The sequence below is a fragment of the Poecilia reticulata genome, chromosome 16 (genome assembly GCF_904066995.2).
Source record: "Poecilia reticulata chromosome 16, P_reticulata-male-v2, whole genome shotgun sequence".
Lineage (NCBI taxonomy): Eukaryota > Metazoa > Chordata > Actinopteri > Cyprinodontiformes > Poeciliidae > Poecilia > Poecilia reticulata.
This window is the reverse complement of record NC_088845.1, coordinates 705,492-730,952: the sequence shown is the minus strand read 5'-3', so window position 1 is coordinate 730,952 and position 25,461 is coordinate 705,492. Positions and strand designations below refer to the sequence as shown.

At 50.8% G+C, this 25,461-nt stretch overlaps 2 protein-coding genes across 5 annotated transcripts; one reads left to right on the top strand and one right to left on the bottom strand.

Annotated features, from left to right (window-relative positions):
- Window positions 1-250: 250 nt before the first annotated feature.
- Window positions 251-20,793, top strand: LOC103477468 (atrial natriuretic peptide receptor 1-like). 4 transcript variants are annotated; one of them, XM_081616987.1, is made up of 22 exons: window positions 3,344-3,752; window positions 4,010-4,802; window positions 7,455-7,642; window positions 7,858-7,971; window positions 9,776-9,911; window positions 13,869-13,960; window positions 14,027-14,162; window positions 14,392-14,476; window positions 14,913-15,030; window positions 15,118-15,192; window positions 16,264-16,341; window positions 16,448-16,552; window positions 16,625-16,696; window positions 16,767-16,929; window positions 17,034-17,189; window positions 17,267-17,462; window positions 17,777-17,923; window positions 18,014-18,137; window positions 18,512-18,580; window positions 18,790-18,964; window positions 19,096-19,194; window positions 19,317-20,793. In XM_081616987.1, exons 2-22 carry the CDS (start codon window positions 4,055-4,057, stop codon window positions 19,460-19,462), a joined length of 3,222 nt encoding a protein of 1,073 aa, XP_081473113.1. In that variant the 5' UTR covers window positions 3,344-3,752; window positions 4,010-4,054; the 3' UTR covers window positions 19,463-20,793. The 4 variants fall into 4 exon arrangements, with proteins under 4 accessions (XP_081473112.1, XP_081473113.1, XP_081473114.1 ...); XM_081616986.1 differs by lacking the exon at window positions 3,344-3,752 and adding an exon at window positions 251-333 and having other exon boundaries at window positions 16,448-16,696; XM_081616988.1 differs by lacking the exon at window positions 16,264-16,341.
- dek (DEK proto-oncogene) lies at window positions 20,295-23,609 on the bottom strand. The gene is made up of 11 exons (XM_008430599.3): window positions 23,477-23,609; window positions 23,293-23,391; window positions 23,112-23,221; window positions 22,169-22,263; window positions 21,967-22,096; window positions 21,578-21,853; window positions 21,405-21,512; window positions 21,254-21,323; window positions 21,022-21,164; window positions 20,890-20,958; window positions 20,295-20,490 (listed from the first exon to the last, which is right to left on the bottom strand). The coding sequence occupies exons 1-11, from the start codon at window positions 23,568-23,570 to the stop codon at window positions 20,479-20,481; spliced, it is 1,206 nt and encodes a 401-aa protein (XP_008428821.1). The 5' UTR covers window positions 23,571-23,609; the 3' UTR covers window positions 20,295-20,478.
- Between the last annotated feature and the right edge of the window lie 1,852 nt (window positions 23,610-25,461).

The following is a 25,461-nucleotide window of genomic DNA, read 5'->3' as shown; positions in this document are numbered from 1 at the left end:
ATATTTCTATTACGTAATCCAGCTCAGGGACAAAATTACTTAGTTTTTCAGCTCATTGCTTCAGGTGTAGTTCACTCTCTGACCTCTAGAGGCACTACAGGACTTCCAATGGAAACTGTAGGGTGAGAAGAAAACGGATCAATCAGTCCACATAAGGACAGGTGTTATGCCCAGAAACGCGTCCCTGCCCAGACTTGCATCCCCTGTCGCGGGAGCGCGCATCGCTCTAAACTCGCATATTGACGAGGAAACGGACTGAAATGTGACCGAAGAGGAAATTTTAAAGATATTTGTAACATTATCACGTTTCTTAGCCATGTGATCCCTAAAACGGTGGGTTTTATTTCGCAAATTACTTGAAATAAATACGGTTTTTACACCTTTATTGACACAGAGTCAAAGTTTTTCAGTCCGTGTTGTAAACGTTTCCGCAAATGGTTTGAAATTCTCTGCTTGTCTTTTGATGCCATAGCAGCTTAAAAGCATCACAACAGAGAAACATTATGTAGAACATTTTACATCACGCTTCACTTCTAGTCTGTTAATGTTGCAACTTAATTTATGAGCCTGAATATATTTGCATCCGTCATGTTGATATGAAACTTGCAGCTTTAGCTCAGAGAACAAGAGTCGTTACGTAGAAGAGATTAAATCCTTTCAGCTCTTTATTTCCCTCAACAGGATGCAGGTTTTGGCCACATGGACTCCAACCTGCCACACTATGCATCCTCTCTCTATTCCCCTCAAATATTATTATAGTGATTTAAAACTTATACCAGCAGTTCATGGAACTATTCTGGTTATGTAGAAGAAGTTATTTCACTATTAACTCTTGGAGCGGCCATCTTGGAGCGGTCCACCACTCCACTCAGCGTTTAGCAGCACAATGACGTATCAGCGCATTTAATCGATCATAACACGCTTTTTTGTTACTGGAAACCAAATTCAATCATCTATCAAAGCTACATTTATAAACAATTGTATTATTTAGTATGTTTTTAATACATAGTTCAGCATATTTAAATATTAGTGGCTATAACAATAGAATAGGAATGGAATATTCTGATATTGATGAATGATGAGCAGATTACAAAGCACACAGCCGTTCATGATTTATTCAATAAATTATTTAGGAATATCAATACATATTTATATAACTATACACACACAAATAATTATTAATACTGAATAATATGTATATATATATATATATATATATATATATATATATATATATATATATATAGTTCTACCTTCAGAGATTCAGCAGCTGAGATTGAGTCCAAACTCCGATGTGATTCATCCTGCAGTGAATCCGTCTCTCTTTATAGATTCTCCCTCTTCTTTCTCACATCGTGTCTTTATGAAACCTTCAAAACAAAAACGGAAGATTTAGGATTTATCTTACTAGTGAAAGAATTACATATAAATAATAGTCTTTACCCCCTGTGTAAACGAATGTTATAACACATAATATAAGTTTTATAATATGTGTTACATTGTTTCATTTCTAATATAGACTCTTGTGTCAGATAATCTAAGTCAATGTTAGAGAATAATTAATTATTTTAGGTTTACAGAATCTCAGTTATCCTTCATAGCGGCTGAACCCGTATTACACCAAACACTGTAGCTAATATTAGCTGGTATCTCGCTGGTGGACATAAATACAGTAAAGTAATATTATAATCACAATATATACACAATAATATGTCCATCTTACTTGTGAAATGTTGTCTGTGGAGCCTCACATCAATAGTCCATCGATCAGAACAACAATATCCCTCAGTGCTGAGGCATCTTCTGCTGTTTTGGTTGAGCAAAGTAGGAGGGACGACCTCTCCAAGATGGCCGCCGTATTTCCTGCGCCGGAGCAGCCAAAGCGGGGTCTACTCTATATTATGTCTATGGCTGCAGCGACGTCCTTCTCGACTTCGGCGAAGTGTATTACCCACAATTCATTGCTGCATGTGACGTTTAGAGTTAAAAGGCGGATTTATTGCAATGTTTTGTTTTTTCCATCTTTATAGAAAATTAAAAGAAAAATATCATAACATGGCACATTAGTAATAAAAAGTTTGATATGATAAACGGAGCAGAAAAAGAAGAAATTTTTCAAATGTAGCATCAGACATTTTTATTATTTTTTATATATTTGCCGTATGTTTGTCCTTAACCTGATCTTTGTTATTAGCTCCACTTTATACCAAACTAACTTTTAGCTGCATAAAACAGATGGTTTATGGGTAAAAATACTGTCTCTAATAGTCAATTGGCAGACTGATAAATTAAATATTAATGTATTTTAATGTGTAATATCTTGGAAACATGGCAAAGTTCACAGACGAGCTGTCTGTCGCAAAAAACAGAATATTTTCAAAAGTATTGAAATAATGTCTGTTCTGATGAACATGTGGGATTATATTGAATTTTCTGTATTCAACAAGTCACAACAAAACAAAAATACCTTAACTGTACATTTAAAATCATCCGTTTTGTTTTTTTAGCAGCAGAATGTAAACAGTGACCAGTCCGCCATTTTGGATGTGACGTCATGACCCAGGGCCGGTCTGTCCCTGGTTCTGTCCATGGTTCTGTCCATGGTTCTGTCCATGGTTCTGTCCCTGGTTCTGTCCATGGTTCTGTGCCCCTGGTTCTGTCCCAACCCTGAACCCTGATGTGACTGGGTCCACAGGGCGCTGAGCCTTCATCCTGTGCTGGTCATCACAGGTTGATGTCAGATTATAGCCGCCATGACGGTTTTTCTGAAGGAGCTCTGCCTCCACAGGAAGCGCCACCAGCAGCCATCTTTAAGCAGAACTCCCACCGAGGAGCACCGCCCATAGACCTACTGCTGCATCAGAACCACCTCAGGCCCGGTTCGGCAGAACCTTCTGGTGTTGGGAATCCAAACAGGTTCTTCTGGAAGTTCAGAAAACTTCAGCGCTCCTCTTCCTCATTCGAGGAAGGATGAAGCTCCTTCTGTCCGCCTGCAGCTGGACCAGAACCAGGACCAGGTTCTGGTTCCAACTGGTTTCAGCTTCCTGGGACGAGGAAGTGATGTGGTGGTGACTTCCTGTAAATCAGCTGGTCTGTCCAGGTCTACTTCCTGGAGCTGATGTTCTGATCCAGTCCAAGTTCTGCTGGCTGAGGCCCAGTTCTGCGTTTGGACCCGGCCTGACCCGGGAGTCACTTCAGAACCCTGAGGTTCGAGTCGGCACATGAAGCAGGAGGAACAAAACGGGTCAGAAAAATCCTGATTCCTGAGGGTTTCATGTTGTCTTCTGAAAAGTTCTGAAAAGTTCTGACTGCTGGATCCATCTCTCCTCTGGTCCTGCTGCTGTGTTCCTGGTTCTGCCAGCAGGGGGAGCTCTTCCCCCCATGGAGGTCAGGGCAGCTGCTGCTGCTGATCCGCCCTTCCGGAGTCACAGACTCTCTCTCTCCCCCTGCCCTCTCTCTCTCCTCCCTCTCTTTCTCATCCCTCTCTCTCTCCACCCTCTCTCTCCTCCCTCTCCTCCCTCTCTCTCCCCCTCTCTTTCGCCTCCTCCCATCGGTCAGTCCAGCAGCTCTTCCTCCTCCAGCAGCAGCTCCTCCATCTGCTCTCTCCGTCTGCGCGGACCGTCTGCGCTGCGGAGCCCCGTGTCTGACAGGTGAACTCACCTGAGAAAGACGGAAGTTTCCTGCAGGATCTTCTCTGGATACTTTGTCAGTTTTTCTGTTGATCAGGATGAAAAGAGCCGAGAGCAGCTCAGGTAGGAACAGGTGTTCAGCGCGTTGTGGAACCGGGCCGTACCGAGCCAGGGAGGGTTTCCTGACTCGGCCCGGGAACGTTCACGAGTTCAGACGGGTTCAAATTGAACCGGTTCATGTTCATAGTTCACCAACAACGATGGATGTTCTGTTGGGTCGTTGGCTCTGTGGGGTTGTTGGTTCTGTTGGGTCGTTGGTTCTGTTGGGTCAATTCTGGTTTGACCCAACATTGTTGATCACAGTGTTTTGTTCTCTGAAGGTTCTGATTGACCCGATCTGGACCAAGACGACCCACTACGCAGAAATGTTCTGGAGGAAGGAAGCCGGGACTCTTATGATGTTTCTGCTGGTTCTGTTGGACCCGTCTGCCGGGCGTGAGCCTCAGCGGCCCGGGTCGAGGTGGCGCCACGCCAGGGGCCAGGAGAGACGGCGCCCGTGGCAGAACATCACGCTGGCAGTGATCCTCCCTCAGAACACCCGGTACCCCTGGGCCTGGCCTCGAGTTGGACCCGCCGTGGAGCGGGCCGTCAGAACCATCAACTCTGACCCGACCCTGCTGCCTGACCACCGCCTCAGCTACGTGTTCAACAGCAGCGAGGACAGGAACGGGATCTGCTCCGAGTCGGTGGCTTCGCTGGCGGCGGTGGACCTGAAGCTGACCCACGACCCGTGGGCGTTCATCGGCCCCGGCTGCTCCTACGCCGCCGCGCCGGTCGGCCTGTTCACCGCCCACTGGGACGTGCCCATGATCACGGCGGGGGCCACGGCCGCGGCGTTCTACAACGGCGTCTACCCCTCCATCACCAACACGGGCCCCACCCACAAGAAGCTGGGCCGGTTCGGCCTGCGGGTCTGCCTGGAGTCCGAGTGGAGGGAACACGTGGCGCTGGTGTTCAGCGACCACAAGTACGACGACCGGCCATGTTACTTCGCCATCGAGGGTCTGTACGAGGAGCTGAAGGCGTCCAACATCAGCACCCATCACAGCGTGTTCGAGGAGAAGGAGGTCAACTACGCGCAGATCCTCGCCGACATCCAGAGCAGCGGCCGCGGTGAGTCCCACTTCCTGTTCCCACCACAGGTCACATGACCTGAGCCACAGCCAGTCAGGTGGTTCCATAGAACCAGGCCGACCCGGTTCTGCTGTGATCCTGGTCGGGTTCTGCTGTTTCCAGATCCGTTTCGAGAACCAACAGAACCTTTCCTGGGTTTTCCTTCATTCATCCGGTTCTGGTCGGGTCGGGTCGGGTCAGTCGCAGCTGCTTTTCAGAACTCAGAGATGCGGTGAGGTCAAAGGTCGTCACTGAGCTCAGCTTTTATTGTTCCTGTTCCACACTGAACGGTGTGATGTTTACAGTCACAAACCAGAGGGCGGTGGGCCAACAGAACCCAGCAGAACCAGGACCCATCAGGTTCTGTTGGACCCGCTTACTGGCCGGCTGCTGTCTGATTGGTCGGTTCCGTATGGGTCCGCAGACGGTTGCTGCGCTGCGGCAGAACCGTGTTTTGGGGGAATGTTTTGGCTACAGATTGCTGATGATCTTAAATACGCCATCAGAACCAGGTCCAACAGGAAGCCTGAGTCCGGTCCGGTCCAACAGCACCAACAGAACCGCAGTAGGAGTGGCACTAGACAAGATCCTGCAATTTGGACCAGAACCAGAACAGATCCAGCTGGCCTTCAGGAGCAACGCTCTAATCAGTGACTTTTATTGTGAAGGTTTACAGGAAGTTATTTGGAATCACCTGAACCATCATTTTCACCTCTGACCTCTGACCCCACCCTCATGATGGAGCCTCATGAAGTTCTGCTCTGAATCTGAGCCAGTCGGTTCTGGTCCAGGTTCTATTGGATCCATCATCCTGACCATAGGTGAACGGATCCGGAACCGCAGAACCGCCGTGACTTCCTCTGAAGGCTCCCAGGGAGCCAGGGGAGGCCTGGGTCTGAGGCGTGAGCTGGTTCTGGTCCGGTTCTGCATCCTGATCCGACCTGCCGTTGGCTCCATTAGCCCATCCCCCCCTGCTGCTGCGGCAGGAAATGCGATCCGGATCGATGCGTCTGCTGAGTGGAAACATTACAGCTGCAGAGAAGCAGAACCAGCAGGAAGTGGCTGGGTCGGCCCGGTCGGCCCGGTTCCTGGAGAACCTGAGCCGTTCCTCTGGAAAGTTCTCCGGGTCTGCTTCAGGAACCAACCAGAACACTGCAGTCCGGGTCGAACCGGGTTACAGATGATCAGGAACATTTTTATTTCTGTAAACCAAAATGAAAAGAATCATTTTCCCAGCAGAGTCCAGACGCTCCGACCCGAACGGCAATAAAGTTCTGAATCCTCGGTGGCGGCGCCGTCCACATGAAGCTCCTCCCACCGTCCGGCAGGAACAGTTCAGGATTGGAAACACAGATTCTCCAGAACACCGGGATCATAATTCCCAGCTCTAGGAATCGTTCCGGTTCAGGACCGATTCCTGAACGGGTCGATTCCTGAACGGGTCGATTCCTGAACGGGTCGAGTCCTGAACGGGTCGATTCGATCGTTCCGGTTCAGGACCGAGTCCTGAACGGGTCGAGTCCTGAACGGGTCGACGAGTCCTGAACGGGTCGAGTCCTGAACGGGTCGATTCGATCGTTCCGGTTCAGGACCGAGTCCTGAACGGGTCGAGTCCTGAACGGGTCGAGTCCTGAACGGGTCGAGTTCTGAACGGGTCGAGTCCTGAACGGGTCGAGTCCTGAACGGGTCGATTCGATCGTTCCGGTTCAGGACCGAGTCCTGAACGGGTCGAGTCCTGAACGGGTCGAGTCCTGAACGGGTCGATTCCTGAACGGGTCGAGTCCTGAACGGGTCGATTCGCTCCGACTCTCCTTCTCTTCCTTGTTTTGGGCCAAATTCCGGTTTTCAATTTAAAATCAACTAATGAAATCTGGACTGACTGGAAGATCCGGATTCACAGAATCACTGAATCTGGCCGACAGCTGAGGACATGAGAGCAGCGAGAGCAAGTGTGCCGACCCGGTTCTGGCCACGCCGACCCGGTTCTGGACCCGTCAGCTTGTTGGACGGGACCAGCAGCTCCTGGCTTTAGTTTATGTGGTTCTGTGTTCGGTCCATCTGGAGAAACCTGGAGTCCGGCTGGTCACTGAGTAACCGAGGTCAGCGACCCGCCGCTCCGCTGCCGTATCAGATCAGCAGGAATTTCCTGTTAAACACGCGCAGCCTAATTTTACCTCGGCCCTCGGTTCCGTTCCCAAACATGGCCGACCGGGCCGAGAACGGTCCTGATTGGTTCTGACCCCGAGGAGAAACCCGGGAGCCAGTCGGTGCCCCGTCCATTTCCTGGTTACCTGCTGCTGCGCGGAGGGCGGGTATGTGTGTGTGTGTGTGTTGTCCTGTGTGTGTGTGTGTGTGTGTGTGTGTTGTCCTGTGTGTGTGTGTGTGTGTGTGTGTGTGTGTGTGTGTGTGTGTTGTCCCGTGTGCAGCTGACAGCAGAACCTGCTCACATGCATCTCAGCATCTTGATCGGTTCTGGATATAAACGATCTGATTTTAGCTCCCATGACTCCACATCTAGATCTAAACATCTATGAATGTAGTTATAGACGCTCCTGTTGATTCCCAGATGTAAGTCATTGATAACCAATAATCAGAGCAGCAGTTGTTGATCCAGGTTCTGGTTCTGATCAGCAGCTTCTCCTCCTCCTGCAGTGATGTTCGTCTGCTGCTCTGCTGACGTCTTCAGGAAGCTGCTGGTCCACTTCTGGCGGGCCGACCTTCCTCACAGCGAGTACGTCTTCCTCTTCATCGACCTGTTCGCCGACAGCCTGGGCCCCGGAGGCCGGTCGCCGTGGAAACGAGGCGACGAAGACGATGCCGCCGCCATGGAGGCCTTCCAGGTAAGAGCCGCTCTCCACCAATCAGCAGGAGGCCAGACTGTCACCTGATGAGAGGAACCTGAGACGATGTCCTGCTGGCTGTCAGTCGGAACCGGGCCCATCGGAACCGGGCCCATCGGAACCGGGCCCATCGGAACCGGGCCCATCGGAACCAGCTGAAATTGGAACCAATCAAACATGGTTCATCCATCCTAAACGTCTCTTCCTCTCCTCAGGTTGTGAAGTTTCTGACCTATCAGGAGCCTCAGAGCTCTGCCTACCAGCGGTTTGTCTCCAACCTCAAGATGGACGCCAGGAACTGGTTTAACTACAGCATGGACGACTCTCTGGTACTGAGTAGATGGATGGATGATGGATGGATGATGGATGATGGATGGATGGATGATGAATGGTTGGATGGATGATGAATGGTTGGATGGATGGATGATGGATTCATTGGATGGTGGATGGATGATGGATTCGTTGGATGGATGGATGATGGATGGATGATGGATTCGTTGGATGGATGGATGGATGATGGATTCGTTGGATGGATGGATGATGGATGGATGATGGATTCGTTGGATGGATGGATGGATGATGGATTCGTTGGATGGATGGATGATGGATGGATGATGGATTCGTTGGATGATGGATGGATGATGGATTCGTTGGATGATGGATGGATGATGGATTCGTTGGATGATGGATGGATGATGGATTCGTTGGATGGATGGATGGATGATGGATTCGTTGGATGGTGGATGGATGATGGATTCGTTGGATGGTGGATGGATGATGGATTCGTTGGATGGATGGATGATGGATGGATGATGGATTCGTTGGATGATGGATGGATGATGGATTCGTTGGATGGATGGATGGATGATGGATTCGTTGGATGGTGGATGGATGATGGATTCGTTGGATGGATGGATGATGGATGGATGATGGATTCGTTGGATGATGGATGGATGATGGATTCGTTGGATGGATGGATGATGGATGGATGATGGATTCGTTGGATGGATGGATGGATGATGGATTCGTTGGATGGATGGATGGATGATGGATTCGTTGGATGGTGGATGGATGATGGATTCGTTGGATGGATGGATGATGGATGGATGATGGATTCGTTGGATGATGGATGGATGATGGATTCGTTGGATGGATGGATGATGGATGGATGATGGATTCGTTGGATGGATGGATGGATGATGGATTCGTTGGATGGATGGATGATGGATGGATGATGGATTCGTTGGATGGATGGATGGATGATGGATTCGTTGGATGGATGGATGGATGATGGATTCGTTGGATGCTCATGGATGAAGCATCTGATCCTCATTCTGACTCCGGTTCTGTTGGGCCAGATCAGAACCGGCTGTGAAGGCTCAGGCTTTCTGCTCGGCGGTCCTGGTTGCCATGGAGACGGTCAAAGGTGCCATCAGTCAGCATGGCCTCCTGTTGCTCTGATTGGACAGATGTGGAGGAAGTGATGTAATTGGCAGCTTCAACAGCTGCTCCACCTTAATGTGTCCGAGCCGATGATGTCATCAGTCGGTCTGGAGACGATCCATATGGAACGCTGAATCCTGATCCAGGTGTCCTGCCGTGTTTTCTTGCTACCGGCTCTAACGGTCACAGCAGCTGAGGGAAGCTAATGTGGTTAGCTAATGCGGTTAGCTAATGCGGTTAGCTGCAGAGAAACCTGATCCTCAGGGCAGCAGCAGCTAAAGGCCTTCAGGAAGCTGAAAGCTGCTGCTGCTGAAGCAGACCGAGGTTCTGATGGTTCTGGAGGCGAAACCGCTTTCCGACTGGGTCGTAGTAACACTTTCTGCTCCCATCTGATTGGCTGGGTCGTTGTGGAACCAGATTTTAGCTCCAACAGGAACAATGCCTGAAATCCAGATGGCTCCTCTCTGGATCTCTATAAAACCCACAATCAGAACCGTGTTCGGGTCACGGTGGTTCTGGATCCTAGATGAGCCCAGCTGCAGCCACCATGACTCATCAGGAACCAGAACCCAGATGGGTCCCGTCCCTCAGTTTCCTCTTCCTGAATGGCTCCTGCAGGAATAACATCAGGATTCCTGATTTCCGGCACCGGGACCGGGTCAGGACTGACTTCCTGTTCCTGTTTTTCAGATGAACATCATCGCCGCAGGGTTTTATGACGGCCTCATGATTTACGCCCGCGCTCTGAATGAAACTATGGCGGCTTCTGGAGCCAGACCACCGGGGAGAAACATCACCGCCAAGATGTGGAACCGAACCTTTACTGGTGCGTAACCAGAGATTCCCGATCGATTAATCTCCGATTCCTGCCTGATCTTCCTTCAGTGTCAGAGGTCAGAGGTCAGGAAGGTGAGCCCTCTGTGGTGCAGGTAGAAACTGCTGTCTGGCGTCGGCCCTCCGGATGCGTCGCTCCAGCCGGAGCAGTCCGGTGTTCCTCAGGGCTCCGTTATGGAGTTAGATTTGTTTCACAATTATTCAATCAAAAAAACATTTCACACAAAAAAATCTTTAAAACTTTTTAATCATAAAAAGTATTTTTTACAAAACAAAATGTTTAAAGAGCTTTTTTTAAATTGAAATCGCTCATTTTTGTTTGAAACTTTTATTTTTGCAATCAGAATTTTGTTTGTTTGACTTTTTTTTGGATTGAATAATTGTGGCACAAATCTAACTCCATACTCTGTCCTCGGCACGCTGGGATTCTATGGAAGTTGTTGTTTGGGAATCTTCGGGCTGTTCTCAGAACCAAACAGCTGACTTTGCTCTGGGTCTCAGAACCGTCCAGGTTCTCTGGTTGGATAATCAAAGTCCACCTCATTTGTCTCTTATTGTGAAAGGTTTGGCTCAGATTATGCGTTTCCTGTGCCTGTTGCTTGCTTCCTGTTTGGGATCATTGCCGTCTTCATCACTCTGCCAGCTTGGTTCAAGCTGCAGTCGCTCCAGTTGCGACTGGAGCGACTGTGGTTCTGGTTCTGACTCAGAACTGTGAATGGATCAGAACCGGTCAGGAGACTGGACCCCAGGTGAGTCCAGGTGAGCTCCGCCCCCAGCTGACCTTCACATGACCAGGTGTCCAGGAACACCTGGACACCATGAGGCTGTTCACCTGAGACCAGGTGACTCCAGACTCAACATGGACTTTGGTCGTGCAGCTCGGAGAAACGCAAAGCATTATGGGAAATAAACTGAAATCCATTTGGTTATTTATCCTGTCAGAAAACATGGAGGTTAATTAAGTTAGTCAGTTAATTTAACATTAATTAACTAAATATGTAATAATCATTATTAAGTCAGAAAGCAGGTTATTGTTTCCATCTGGAGGGAAAGAAGATGATTCTTTTCCTGCGAACCGGAAGCCCAGCGGTCCAAAGTGGGTCCCTGAGGTCCAAAGTGGGTCCCTGAGGTCCAAAGTGGGTCCCTGAGGTCCAAAGTGGGTCCCTGAGGTCCAAAGTGGGTCCCTGAGGTCCAAAGTGGGTCTGTGAGGCTCCTGCATGGTTTGACACACCTGCATCAGACGAGGCTCATCAGAGGCCTGAGAGGAACGTTGACCTGCTGAGGAGGTCGTTCTACCAGCAGAGAGAGAATAAAACCTGCAGGACCCACTATGGACCCACTATGGACCCACTATGGACCCACCATGGACCCACTATGGACCCACTATGGACCCACTATGGACCCACTATGGACCCACTATGGACCCACTATGGACCCACTATGGACCCACTATGGACCCACTATGGACCCACTATGGACCCACTATGGACCCACTATGGACCCATTATGGACCCATTATGGACCCACTATGGACCCACTATGGACCCATTATGGACCCACTATGGACCCACTATGGACCCACTATGGACCCATTATGGACCCACTATGGACCCACTATGGACCCATTATGGACCCACTATGGACCCACTATGGACCCACTATGGACCCACTATGGACCCACTATGGACCCACTATGGACCCACTATGGACCCACTATGGACCCACTATGGACCCACTATGGACCCATTATGGACCCACTATGGACCCACTATGGACCCATTATGGACCCACTATGGACCCACCATGGACCCATTATGGACCCACTATGGACCCACTATGGACCCATTATGGACCCACTATGGACCCATTATGGACCCATTATGGACCCACTATGGACCCACTATGGACCCATTATGGACCCACTATGGACCCACCATGGACCCATTATGGACCCACTATGGACCCACTATGGACCCATTATGGACCCACTATGGACCCATTATGGACCCACTATGGACCCACTATGGACCCATTATGGACCCACTATGGACCCACTATGGACCCACTATGGACCCATTATGGACCCATTATGGACCCACTATGGACCCACTATGGACCCATTATGGACCCACTATGGACCCACCATGGACCCATTATGGACCCACTATGGACCCACTATGGACCCACTATGGACCCATTATGGACCCACTATGGACCCATTATGGACCCACTATGGACCCACTATGGACCCATTATGGACCCACTATGGACCCATTATGGACCCACTATGGACCCACTATGGACCCACTATGGACCCATTATGGACCCACTATGGACCCATTATGGACCCACTATGGACCCACTATGGACCCATTATGGACCCACTATGGACCCACTATGGACCCACTATGGACCCATTATGGACCCATTATGGACCCACTATGGACCCACTATGGACCCACTATGGACCCATTATGGACCCACTATGGACCCACCATGGACCCACTTTGGACCCATTATGGACCCAATATGGACCCACTATGGACCCATTATGGACCCACTATGGACCCACTTTGGACCCACCATGGAGATGGACGGATTCGTTCTCTCGGCCGGCAGCAACGATACTCCATGTTTCAGGATCCAACATCAAAAAACACCAAAACGTTTCCCAGAATACTCATTACCCATTTTATGTTTTCAGGATTTATGTTTATTTTGCCATTATTAATAAGTGGTCGCTGTGGTAGATTAGCTACCACTGCTATTAGCTAACAGAGCTGGTTGGTTAGCTGATTCTAAAGCCTGTTTAGCTGGTAGCTAGATACCCTTGGCTATAGCTAAATATTGATAGCTCGGAATTTAATATTTAGCTAAACTAAATAGCTAAAATAAGCTTCACACTGTATATTTAATTAGCAAGCTAAATATTTGTTTTGAACCTTAATATTTAGTCCGTTAACTAAACTGTGACATTTAGTAATGACTGGACAACATGGAGAAAATGACTGAAAACCGAACCTCCATTTTCCCTCTTATGGCGGGTTAAACGACCAAATTACTGAAGTTTTGACTCTAACTTTACCAACGGCAGTCCGAACCCGTCCGGGGGACTCTACATGGTCCAGTCAGGGGTTCTGTCGGCGTGGTTTGGATCAACAGCTCCAGATGAGAAAACCTCGGGCCAACAGGTGTTATGCCCAGAAACGCGTCCCTGCCCAGACTTCATCCCGTGTCGCGGGAGCGCGCATCGCTCTAAACTCGCATATTGACGAGGAAACGGACTGAAATGTGACCGAAGAGGAAATTTTAAAGATATTTGTAACATTATCACGTTTCTTAGCCATGTAGTCCCTAAAATGGTGGGTTTTATTTCGCAAATTACTTGAAATAAATACGGTTTTTACACCTTTATTGACACATAATGAGTAACGTTTTTCAGTCCATTACAACAGAGAAACATTATGTAGAACATTTTACATCACGCTTCACTTCTAGTCTGTTAATGTTGGAGGAAATGCAACTTAATTTATGAGCCTGAAAATAATTCAGCAGAAACAATCTGGAGGTTTTTCCTTCAGAACCAGAACCAGAACCAGAACCTATTAACCGCTCTGTAAAGACATTATTATTCTGATTACTCCGGCCGGGTCCAGTTGATTTCAGCATTTCTGTGGCAGAGCAGGGAGCAGTAACGACCCGTTTGGATCCAGACCAGATCAATCGATGATCCAGGCTTTAATAATCTACTCTGGATTTAAAGGATCTCAGGGTTTCTGCTGTTTTTCAGTTTTCTAGAAGTTTGTTCTAGATCTGTGGTGCATAGAAGCTGAAAGCTGCTTCTCCATGTTTGGTTCTGGATGCAGAGCAGAACCAAGCAACCCTAGTGGTCCGGTTGAGTTGGACCTGCCGGTTCTAGAACCTGACCTGCAGTTCTGTCTGTCCCCAGGTGTGGCAGGTCCGGTCCAGTTGGATGTGAACGGGGACCGGGAGATGGACTACGCTCTGTGGGACTGGGACTCCAACCGCAGTGCCTACCGGGTACAGAACCAGAACCATTCAGAACCGCACTCTTTCCAGCTCTGACCCGGTTCTGTTCCCCTGCAGGTGGTTCTGACCTACAGCAGCTCTGAGCAGGACCTGACCAAGGTACCCAGGTCGGCCCGGTTCTGGCTGGGCGGAACCAGGCCTCTGGATGTTCCCTTCTGTGGCCTGAAGAACGACAACCCAAAGTGCCTCACAAGTCAGTGGACTGGACCGAACCTGGGCCAAAACCGGGTCTGAACAGGGCCGAACCAGGTCCAAAAGCAACCAGAACAGAACTCACTGAGACCCGATTCCCACCGGTCCAATGTCTGGTTCTGTCAGAACCAGAGGTTCTCCAGAACTGAGTTCTGACCTGGGACCTGGTTCTGGTCCGTTTGGGACGGTCTGCATCAGAACCTGAACCGGGAATGTGTTTCATCCCGCAGGAACCATCACCGTCCACCAGATGGCGTCCATCCTGGTCTGCTTCCTCATCACCATGACGACCGCTGTCGCCATCTTCATCTACAGGTCAGAGGTCACCGTCACTGATCAGAACCAGAACCAGAACCAGAACGTTTCCCCGTTCAAAACTAAAACCGGTTTCAAACTGGTTTGAACCCCCAGTTCATCGGGTTCTGGTTGATGACGGGTCACAGGATTTATTTGGACCTGTACGGTTCTGGCCCAGCTGGACTCTTTGGTTCTGGTCCAGGTTTAACTGCTTTCCAGGTTTTGGATCCTACATGACCCAGTTTGAGTCCAGTCGGGTCAGAATTGGTTCTTGATTTGGACCGGTTCCATTTCGATCTGGTTCAGGTTTGGTTCTCACTGAACTGATCCAACCCGGCAGAACCCCGGCTCTACCTGGGTTAGCTGATTCAAACTGGCTTCAACCAGGGTTAACTCCAGAACCCGCTGGTTCTGACCCGTGGTTCTGACCCGTGGTTCTGACCTGGTTCTGCAGGAGGCTGAGGCTGGAGCGGGAGCTGGTGGCTCAGCTGTGGCGAATCTCATGGGACGATCTGCACATGAGCAGCATGGAGAAGGTTCTGCGGAGCGGCAGCCGGGTCACCCTGTCACTGGTGAGCTCTGGAACCGCCGCCGGTCAGCAGAACAGGAAGTTCCCTGTCATTCCACTTCCTGCTAACGAGAAGCTCTTTGCTCCGCAGAGAGGTTCCAACTACGGATCCTTGATGACCGGAGACGGAAACCTGCAGGTGTTCGCCAAGACCGGCTACTGCAAGGTGAGTCTGGCCAGGTGAGAGGAAGGTGGCCTTCATCATCCTCAGCGTTCCCTCAGCGTTCCCTCAGCGTTCCCTCAGCATTCCCTCAGCGTTCCCTCAGCGTTCCCTCAGCATTCCCTCAGCATTCCCTCAGCGTTCCCTCAGCGTTCCCTCAGCATTCCCTCAGCGCTCCCTCAGCGTTCCCTCAGCATTCCCTCAGCATTCCCTCAGCGTTCCCTCAGCGCTCCCTCAGCATTCCCTCAGCGTTCCCTCAGCATTCCCTCAGCGCTCCCTCAGCGTTCCCTCAGCATTCCCTCAGCATTCCCTCAGCGCTCCCTCAGCATTCCCTCAGCATTCCCTCAGCATTCCCTCAGCGTTCCCTCAGCGCTCCCTCAGAATTCCCTCAGCGTTCCCTCAGCATTCCCTCAGCGCTCCCTCAGCATTCCCTCAGCGCTCCCTCAGCGCTCCCTCAGCATTCCCTCAGCGTTCCCTCAGCGCTCCCTCAGCATTCCCTCAGCGTTCCCTCAGCGTTCCCTCAGCGTTCCCTCAGCATTCCCTCAGCGTTCCCTCAGCATTCCCTCAGCGCTCCCTCAGCATTCCCTCAGCGTTCCCTCAGCGCTCCCTCAGCGTTCCCTCAGCGTTCCCTCAGCGTTCCCTCAGCGTTCCCTCAGCGTTCCCTCAGCGTTCCCTCAGCGTTCCCTCAGCATTCCCTCAGCGCTCCCTCAGCGTTCCCTCAGCGTTCCCTCAGCGTTCCCTCAGCGCTCCCTCAGCGTTCCCTCAGCATTCCCTCAGCATTCCCTCAGCGCTCCCTCAGCATTCCCTCAGCGTTCCCTCAGCGCTCCCTCAGCATTCCCTCAGCGTTCCCTCAGCGTTCCCTCAGCATTCCCTCAGCGCTCCTTCGTCGTTCCCTCAGCATTCCCTCAGCATTCCCTCAGCGTTCCCTCAGCATTCCCTCAGCGCTCCTTCGTCGTTCCCTCAGCATTCCCTCAGCGTTCCCTCAGCGTTCCCTCAGCGCTCCCTCAGCGTTCCTTCGTCGTTCCCTCAGCGTTCCCTCAGCGTTCCCTCAGCATTCCCGTCTGTTCCCTCTCACAGGGGAACATTGTGGCCATCAAATACTCCAACAGGAAGCGGATTGAGCTGAACAGGAAAGTTCTGTTTGAACTCAAACATGTGAGTCTGTCCCGATCATCTGAAGACGTTCTGTATTGGAGCATCAGGCGGTTCTGGTTCTGTTGGACCTCCAGAACCGAACTGACCCAGACGTGTTTCTGTTCAGATGAGAGACGTCCAGAACGAACACCTGACACGGTTCATCGGGGCGTGCATCGACCCGCCGAACATCTGCATCGTCACAGAGTACTGTCCCCGAGGCAGCCTGCAGGTACGCGCACTTGGCCGTCCCCCTGTCCCCACATGTCTCCACATGTCCTCACTTGTCCCCACATGTCCTCAGGACATCCTGGAGAATGACAGCATCACCCTGGACTGGATGTTCAAGTATTCGCTCATCAACGACATTGTGAAGGTGAGCCTCTTCCTGCGCACCGCCCGGTCTCCAGGTGGGACAGACGCTCAGTACCCGTCTTTGTCCTCAGGGAATGGTCTTCCTTCACAACAGCGTCATCGTCTCTCACGGTAAACTCAAATCGTCTAACTGCGTTGTGGACAAGCGCTTTGTCCTCAAAATCACCGATTACGGTCTGACCAGCTTCCGATGTGACCCGGACTGCGGCGGCGACACTCACGCCTACTACGCCCGTGAGTCCTCCGACTTCTCCATCGCTACCGATGGCTATAGAAGACACGGGGCAAACCTCGTCAAAATAAAAGACCGAGCTGACCTTTCTCTGGGTTTTGTGCAGAGAAGTTGTGGGTGGCTCCAGAGCTGCTCCGGATGGAATCTCCGCCTCCTCAGGGGACGCAGAAAGGGGACGTGTACAGCTTTGGGATCATCCTGCAGGAGGTGGTGCTGCGCCGAGGAGCCTTCTACCTGGAGGGGGCGCTGCTGAGTCCCAAAGGTAAACCACAGCGGGTCCACAGGGTCCCACTTCCTTCCGGATTCAGGCGTCTCCTGAGCATCCCGGTGTCCCAGCAGAGATCGTGGACCGGGTGATTTTGGGTGAGTGGCCCTGCCTGCGGCCCACCATCGACCCGGAGGACCACCCAGAGAGTCCGAGTCCCAACGAGTCCAAACCCGAGCTGGGCCAGCTGATGCAGCGCTGCTGGGCCGAGGAGCCGACTGAGAGACCCGACTTCAACCACATCCGCCTGCTGCTGCTCAAGCACGGCACGTAAGGGCCGAGACACGGGCTGGGTCGTAGGGGTGGAGTCTCCTTGTCTCCCAGCAGTGAGCCGAGCTGCTCTGGATCAGAACCTTTTGATACCTTCTCACTGGAACCCCGTTTACATCAACAACAGTAGAAATAAACTGCTGCCCTCTGCTGGTGGTTCTAAGGAAATTCAAAATGATCACATTCTTTCAAAGTTGTCTGATAAACATCTTCTATCGTGAAATTCCCTGTTAAATTAGACAAAAGTTTGTTAAAGTGGTCGGACAGAGCAGAGTTACAGCTAAACGTCAACTCTGCCATGTTTCTGCTTCCAGAGAGTCCAGGAACAACATCCTGGACAACCTGCTGTCCCGCATGGAGCAATACGCCAACAACCTGGAGGAGCTGGTGGAGGAGCGCACCCAGGCCTACCATGAGGAGAAACGCAAGGCTGAGGCCCTTCTCTACCAGATACTGCCACAGTGAGTACTATAGTACTCACTGTGGCAGTCATCATGGTAGTAGTACCACAGTCAGTACTGATCCTGTGACCTGGTTGTTGTCGTCTGCAGCTCGGTGGCAGAGCAGCTGAAGCGCGGAGAGACAGTTCAAGCTGAAGCCTTCGACTCGGTCACAATCTACTTCAGTGACATCGTTGGTTTCACCGCCCTGTCTGCAGAAAGCTCCCCCATGGAGGTCCACAGCACCTGGACCTTATGCTACCTGAGAGCAAAGGCTGCAAACTCTGGGGAACTGTTAGCCTAGCTTACATTAGCTAAGGAAAAAATATGGAAGCAGAGGAAACATTTAGCCTAGCCAAACATAAACATTGTCAGAAAAAGAAAACTATTAGCCTAAACACAGGAAGCTGGTAGCCTAGCCTAGCTTAAACACAGGAAGCAGAGTGAAGCTGTTAGCCTAGCTTAAACACAGGAAGCAGAGTGAAGCTGTTAGCCTAGCTTAAACACAGGAAGCAGAGTGAAGCTGTTAGCCTAGCTTAAACACAGGAATGCCTCCTGTTTCTTCCATGTTTAGTCTGAATCTAAACCCTGAGGTCTGTGTTTCTGCAGGTCGTGACTCTCCTCAACGACCTGTACACCTGCTTTGATGCCATCATTGACAACTTTGATGTTTATAAGGTGAGAACAGTTTGGGTCAGAACAGGATGAAGGTAGCTGGGATCAGAATTGGTGGATCTGAACGATTCACCTTTTGATCCGGTTAGAGGAAGGAAGTCATTCTGTCAGATTTAATCATGTTAAATAATTTTCTGCCACATTAAAAAACCAAACTAAAGCAGCAGACTTCCTGTCCCGCTAACGGTGTTGTTGTCCTGCGGCGCCCCCAGGTGGAGACCATCGGTGACGCCTACATGGTGGTCTCCGGGCTGCCGGTGAGAAACGGGAAGCGGCACGGCAGGGAGATCGCCCGCATGGCGCTGGCCCTGCTGGCCGCTGTCCGAACCTTCAGGATCCGCCACCGGCCGGAGCGGCAGCTGAAGCTGAGGATCGGGATTCACAGCGGTGAGGATCTGGACCGGCGTTGGGGATGGACTGAGAATCTGATCCTGGACGGACCGTTGGAGTTTCCCACAGGAACCGGAAGACGCTTCTGTTCACGGCCCAGACCGGTTCTGATCCGCCTCTGTCTGCAGGTCCGGTGTGTGCCGGAGTGGTGGGTCTGAAGATGCCACGCTACTGCCTGTTCGGGGACACCGTCAACACGTCTTCACGGATGGAATCCACCGGGGAAGGTGAGACTCGACACACCTGAGACTGGACTGGAGTGGTACCGTCCCCTGCTGGCCCAACAGAAGGTCCTCCAGGGTGGACCGGACCTGGTACCGACAGCAGCCGTCTGTGTTTGTATCTGCAGCGCTGAAGATTCACGTGTCGGCGGCGACCCGCGACGTCCTGATGGAGTTCAACTGCTTCCAGCTGGAAAGCCGGGGGTCCGTGGACGTCAAGGGGAAGGGAGCCATGAGCACCTATTGGCTGCTGGGGGAGAGCGGCAGCCAATGAGGACGCAGCGCTGACGGAGGGGGCGGAGGATGCAGGCGGTTTGGTTGTTTCCTGCCGATGGAGGATCGTTCTGGTTCCGGTCAGATCCAGAACTTCTGGAGGAGAACCGGAGTCGGATGGATGGAGCAGAAACACCGAAGGAGGAAAACGGACCGGGACCTTTCTGCAGAGCCCGATCAGTACCTGCTTTCTCGCTCCAGCAGCAGTTGGTCTTCATCAGAACCGACTGCTGGTTCTGATGACCCGGTGCTCTCTGCCGCCGCCTGGTGGCCGCACGACAGAAATGGCCTGGTGACAGGCAGCCACAGGGGGCAGCAGAGAGCTGGATGGACCGGTTCTGTTCAGGCCTTTAGAACCCATCTGTCTCCATGTAGAACCATCTACAGAACCAGAACCTGCTTTGCAGTTATTGGTTGCATTTCAGACAGGTTCTGATCCAGCAGGTCCAAAAGGTTCCTGCTGCGGTTCTGCCTGTTTCAGGAAGTTTAGATTGTGAAAAAAACATGAAGAAAATTTTAAAATAGATCAAATAAATTCTTATGTTGGACTGGATCCGGTCCTGTTTGGACCTCCAGGTCCATCAGAATCTAACCGGGTCACAGGAAGCTGGACTTTCTGCGCCCCGGATTTCATCCAATACCTTTTCTGGTTCTTCCACAATCCCAGAAACTGGACCCGAGTCAGAGAACCTGGTTTCCAACAGAACCAGTAGAACCGGGTCACAGGATTTAGATCTGTGGTGGTTCTGTTCTGCATGCAGATCATCTGTTGTCCTGGACCAGAACCAGAACCGGTCCTGCAGGGAGCATTTTGAATCAGAGTCCAAACTGGCTTTGTTGAAAAATGTACAAATTTATTGAACATGTTGATGCGGAGGAGCCGTCCAGCAGGGGGCGCTGTGCCTCTGCAGCGGGTCCACTTCATGACAGACGGAACCAACGAAAAACCTGCTGACCACATCCCATAATGACATCAAAACAAGGGCGGAGCCTGTTGCCACGGACACCTGGCCGTCTTCATGTGATGAGCTGTGAGGAGACAGAGGACATCATGACACGGCGCCCCCTGCTGGAGGACTCAAACTGGGCCCAGTCCGGTTCTGGTTGGACCAGGCAGTCCGGCTCAGGAAGTGATGTAATGGTTCCATCTCAGCTGGATGGTGATGAAGAAACGTGAATCTGCTGCTGAACACGTTGTTGCTAGGCAACCAAAGAGTGAGCGAGTTGCTGCTAACCAGCTAGCTTATGAGAAGTTCAGCAGCCAAAGCCTGTCTTCTGCCTACATCTCCCAGAATGCTGTGCGGTTATTATTAAATATTCTATCTGACATGATCACCTGTCTATTTATTGTTCTGGACCCAGGGAGAACCAGAACCGGGCTGGACCCGCTGTGATGAGGATGATGAGGGTGATGAAGGTCAGACTTACGGTCTTGACCGTCTGCTTGATGAAGTCCTTCCTGCTGCTCAGGTCGTGTTCCGGATACGTGTCGAACACCTGCAGCAGAGAGCAGAGGTCATGCGGGGTCAGAGGTCATGCGGGGTCAGCTCTGGCTCCGACCTTCAGGCAGATCTGCTTCATGGTCATCTCCTCCAGGTCGGCCTCCTTCAGCAGACTCTCCACCGTCTTCCTCAGCTGCTCGTCTGTCGGCGCCTTCTTCACCATCCTGATCAGCGGCTCGTCTTCGTCGGAGCTGTCCTCGGCTGGACCGCGGGGGTCAGAGGTCAACATAGGCAGGGGTCAGAACCAGACCCGGGTCCGTCCCGGGTCTGGTTCTGGACCTGCGGCTCACCTGCATTTGTGTTCTTGCTGCTGCTGTCGGCCTTCTTGGTTTTGGCGGCGGCTACTTTCTTCTTCTTTGGCTGAAACAGACAGCAGAGTTCTCCGTTAGAGCCCGGTTCTGGTTCTGGTTCTGGTTCCAGGTTCAGACCTGGGGCTGGTACCTTCTCCTCTGCCTCGCTGGTTCCGTCAGAGCTCTGGCTCCTGGGTCTCTTCTTCGCCGGTATCTGCTGCTTCTTCTTCTTCCCTCTGCTGGACTTGGGCTTGGAGGACTGAAACAACCAGAACCTGTTCAGGGTTCTGCAGCAGGTTTGGGTCAGAACCAAAGTGATCTCACCTCATCAGACTCTGACTGGTCAGTCTGCTCTTCCTCCTCCTCCTCCTGTTCTGACCGTTTCTCCTCTCCATCAGAACCTGCGGCCTCCACCGACGCCTCCACCTTCTCGTCATCGTCTTCGTCGCTGCTGGAGTCCATGACGATGGCTTTGGATTTGCTGCCGGGTTTGGACTTCTTGGTGCCGCTGGCTCTGGGTTTGCTCTTCTTCTTCTTGGCCACCGAGTCGCCGCCGGCCAGCTTCTTCTTGGTCCTCCGCTTCTTCTTCACTGGTGCGCGCTGTGGGGGAACGACAGCAGCCGTTAGAGGGGGCGGAGCCTCAGTAGCGAGGGGCGGGGCTTCTTTGTGGATGGGGCGGAGCCTCAGTAGAGAGGGGCGGGGCTTCTGATCACCTTCCCGCTGTTCTTTGGGGCGATCAGGAAGACAAGGATCCGATCGATCAGATCCTGGTGGGTTCCTTTCTTCTCCAGGTCCAGAATGGAGCAGACCAGCTTCAGCTTGGTGTTGGTCAGGTTAGAGTTCCTGGGGGAGACAGGTCCATCAGAACCTCCATCAGAACTGCTCCAGGGATCCAGAACCAGCTGAGGAACCCACCTGAGCATCTTGTCTCTCTTCCTGGTGAACTCCTGGCTGTCTGCGGCGAACGGGAAGCCGTTGAACTGCCGCAGATTCTTCTTGACCGAGGCCGACTGAGAAGACACAGAACCGTTACTGTCCGGGTTCTGGTAGAACCGAGCAGTTTGCAAACTGAAATATGGAATGCTTTGTGATCCTGGACCCGCTCCAGCTGGTGGAGAAAGGAGGACATGGAGATGTTTCTGTTCGGCAGAATCAAATCAGGAACCATCAGCTGCTGACCCAGTTCTGTTGCTCAGGCACAAGCTGGAGACCTTCTGGCCTGCTAGCTGGGACGCTAACAGGGATGCTAGCTGGGACGCTAACAGGGATGTTAACAGGGACGCTAACCGGGATGCTAGCTGGGACGCTAACAGGGATGCTAGCTGGGACGCTAACAGGGATGTTAACAGGGACGCTAACCGGGATGCTAGCTGGGACGCTAACAGGGATGCTAGCCTGGACACTCACCGGGATGCTAGCTGGGACGCTAACAGGGATGCTAGCTGGGATGCTAACAGGGATGCTAGCTGAGACGCTAACAGGGATGCTAGCTGAGACGCTAACAGGGACGCTAACAGGGATGCTAGCTGGGACGCTAACAGGGATGCTAGCTGGGACGCTAACAGGGATGCTAGCTAGGATGCTAACAGGGACGCAGGGATGCTAGCTGGGACGCTAGCTAGGATGCTAACAGGTATGCTAGCTGGGACGCTAACAGGGATGCTAGCTGGGACGCTAACAGGGATGCTAGCTGGAACGCCAACAGGGATCAGTATTGTTTTATCAACCCAGAGTAGCTGAGCAGAACCGGGTCAAAGAGTTTCCTCAGACCCAGTAGAACCACTGAGGGGTTCTGGTTCTGCTGAGCTCGTCTGGATCAGATCTCACCGGGTCAGAGTCCCTCTTCCTGGCTCTTTACCTTCCCGGGTCGGTCGAACAGGATGGCGTGCAGCAGCTTCAGCTCCTCCGCCTTCCTCCTGGTGATCTCGTAGTTGGTCCGAGGAATGTCGCCCAGCTTGTCTCCACTGCCTTAACACATCAGAACCGGCCACCTGTCAGACCGCAGAACCGGTGCAGGACCGGTTCTGTTCGGGTCTTACCGTCTGCCACTTTCAGCTTCTCCCTGGCCTTCGGAGCCTGGAAATCCAGCCGGTCCACTGTCTTTTTGGTCCGCTTCCCTTCAATGATTTCTCCACTGTCTGCAGCAGAATCAGAACTTTCAGAACCTTTAGAGTTCTGGTTCTGGGCCCAGAGACCCAATGGGCCAACGGAGAATCCAGATACCTGAGATCTTGGAGGAGCTTCTGGGGGGAACCGCCTCGTCTCTCTGCAAATCGTCCTCCTCAGAGACGGCGGAGCCGTCCATTGCTTCGCTCATGTCTGATGTCTGGACAGCCAATCAGCAGAGGGCAGATGTCTGGACAGCCAATCAGCAGAGGGTAGATGTCTGGACAGCCAATCAGCAGAGGGCAGAGTCAGCTCTCCAATCTCACAGCAGCAATTTAAGCTTCTGCCTTCAGATTGAAAAAGTTTTTATGTCTAATGACCTCCTGCACCACAGGGGGCGCCAGAGATTCATCCCACCGTGTTTCAATAAAAGCCTTTTCTCTCACCCTGAAGAAATCATCATAAAACCTCCAGGGGCCTCATGTATAATAGTGTGCAGTTTTCACACTAAAACTTGGCGTATATACGCTCATACCTGCGCACAGGTGACTTGCGGTTAAGAGGAGGCATCATGGAAAACAATATGTAATAACAAGATAATTTATATTGCTCTTTTCACCCTGTGGTTTGTACTATAAAGTATTTATTTTTCATTTGGCTAAACCAATTGGGGCTGAAACGATTCCTCGAATGATTCGAGTACCTCGATTATTAAAATTCCTCGAGGAAAATTGATCTGCCTCGAAGCTTCGTTAATTATTCAGCGCGCCGTGTTCCGGCCGGAACCTTATTTCCGTCGCGCGGAACTCTCACTTCCGCCTCCGGGTTGTTACGAAAGCCAAGTGTTATCATCTTAACGTCCAATTTTCAAGTTCGGCCGACGTCCGAACTTGAAACGAATTTTGATTATTTTTTTCGCTGAATTTTCGCATTTTCCCATTCAAATGGTCGGAGGCTGAGCCTCACCTGGACTGATCAGCCTCTGGCTAACTGCCATTTGATGCTCCTCCTGTCTGTACGCCGGCAATAAAATGGTTAAAAACATTTAATATATAAACTGATTTTCCATAATTTAGCTCATGTATTTAATGTACAGTGTTTTTTGTCACTAACTGTGTGTGTATCGTGTTTTGTGTGCGGAGGAGCGATCAGAAACGGCAGAGAACAGACTGGAGGTGAGGCAGGCAGTTCTCTGGCCTCACCGCTGGGGGCGCTCATGATCCCAGATATAGTGACAGCACAACTGCAGAGTAAGACACGGTGAGCTAGCCATGGAGCTAGCCACACAGTAAATACGTACAGCGATATATTTGTTTGCTCCTCTCTTCCACGTCAACATGAAAGACTACATTTCTACACTTTAACAGTTTTCTAAAGTGGGTTTTCAATTGAAGCAGACGTTTAAAGAGACTTAAATATAATTCTACCACAATACACTTTGAAGAAATATATTAAATAAAAGTATACTTTAAGTGAACAAAATGTGTATTTGTTCAAGTAATGAAACAATATGCTTTTAAAGATATTTTGTGTATATTTTAAAATATAATTTTTTTTAAATTCCCTTAAAGCTTGCTTTAAAAGAAAACTATTAAATATACTGACATTTCAGTATGTTTTAAATTTCATCTCAAAACCTCAAACATTGACAGTTTAGTGACAGGCTCTACAACAAAAACAATACTTGTCCTTAAAGGGATCCACGACTAGATATAGACATAGACCTTATTTGGGAAATATTTATCTCAGATGTAAAAACAATACAGTAATAATACTGTAGGTTATTTGGTTTTATACATTTTAATAAAATATTGTCACAGGAATGTCGCCATGTTGTTCACACTGCAATGCATTCTGGGTAAATGACGTGTAATGGTCCAATTGCCTGGCTCCTCCAGCCAAAACAGTGATGAGTAACTTTATTAGCCTTTTTCATTTGAACCGGAGCGCGTTGAAATGGATCAGAACCAGAAATAACAAGAGGTGATGAAGAGGAGGAGCAAACAGAGGAAGAGTTGGCCGTAGCAGCCTTCAGGTTCATAATGAAACCATGAATGTTTCATTCATGAATGAACAATATGATAAACAAGAACTCGGGCAGT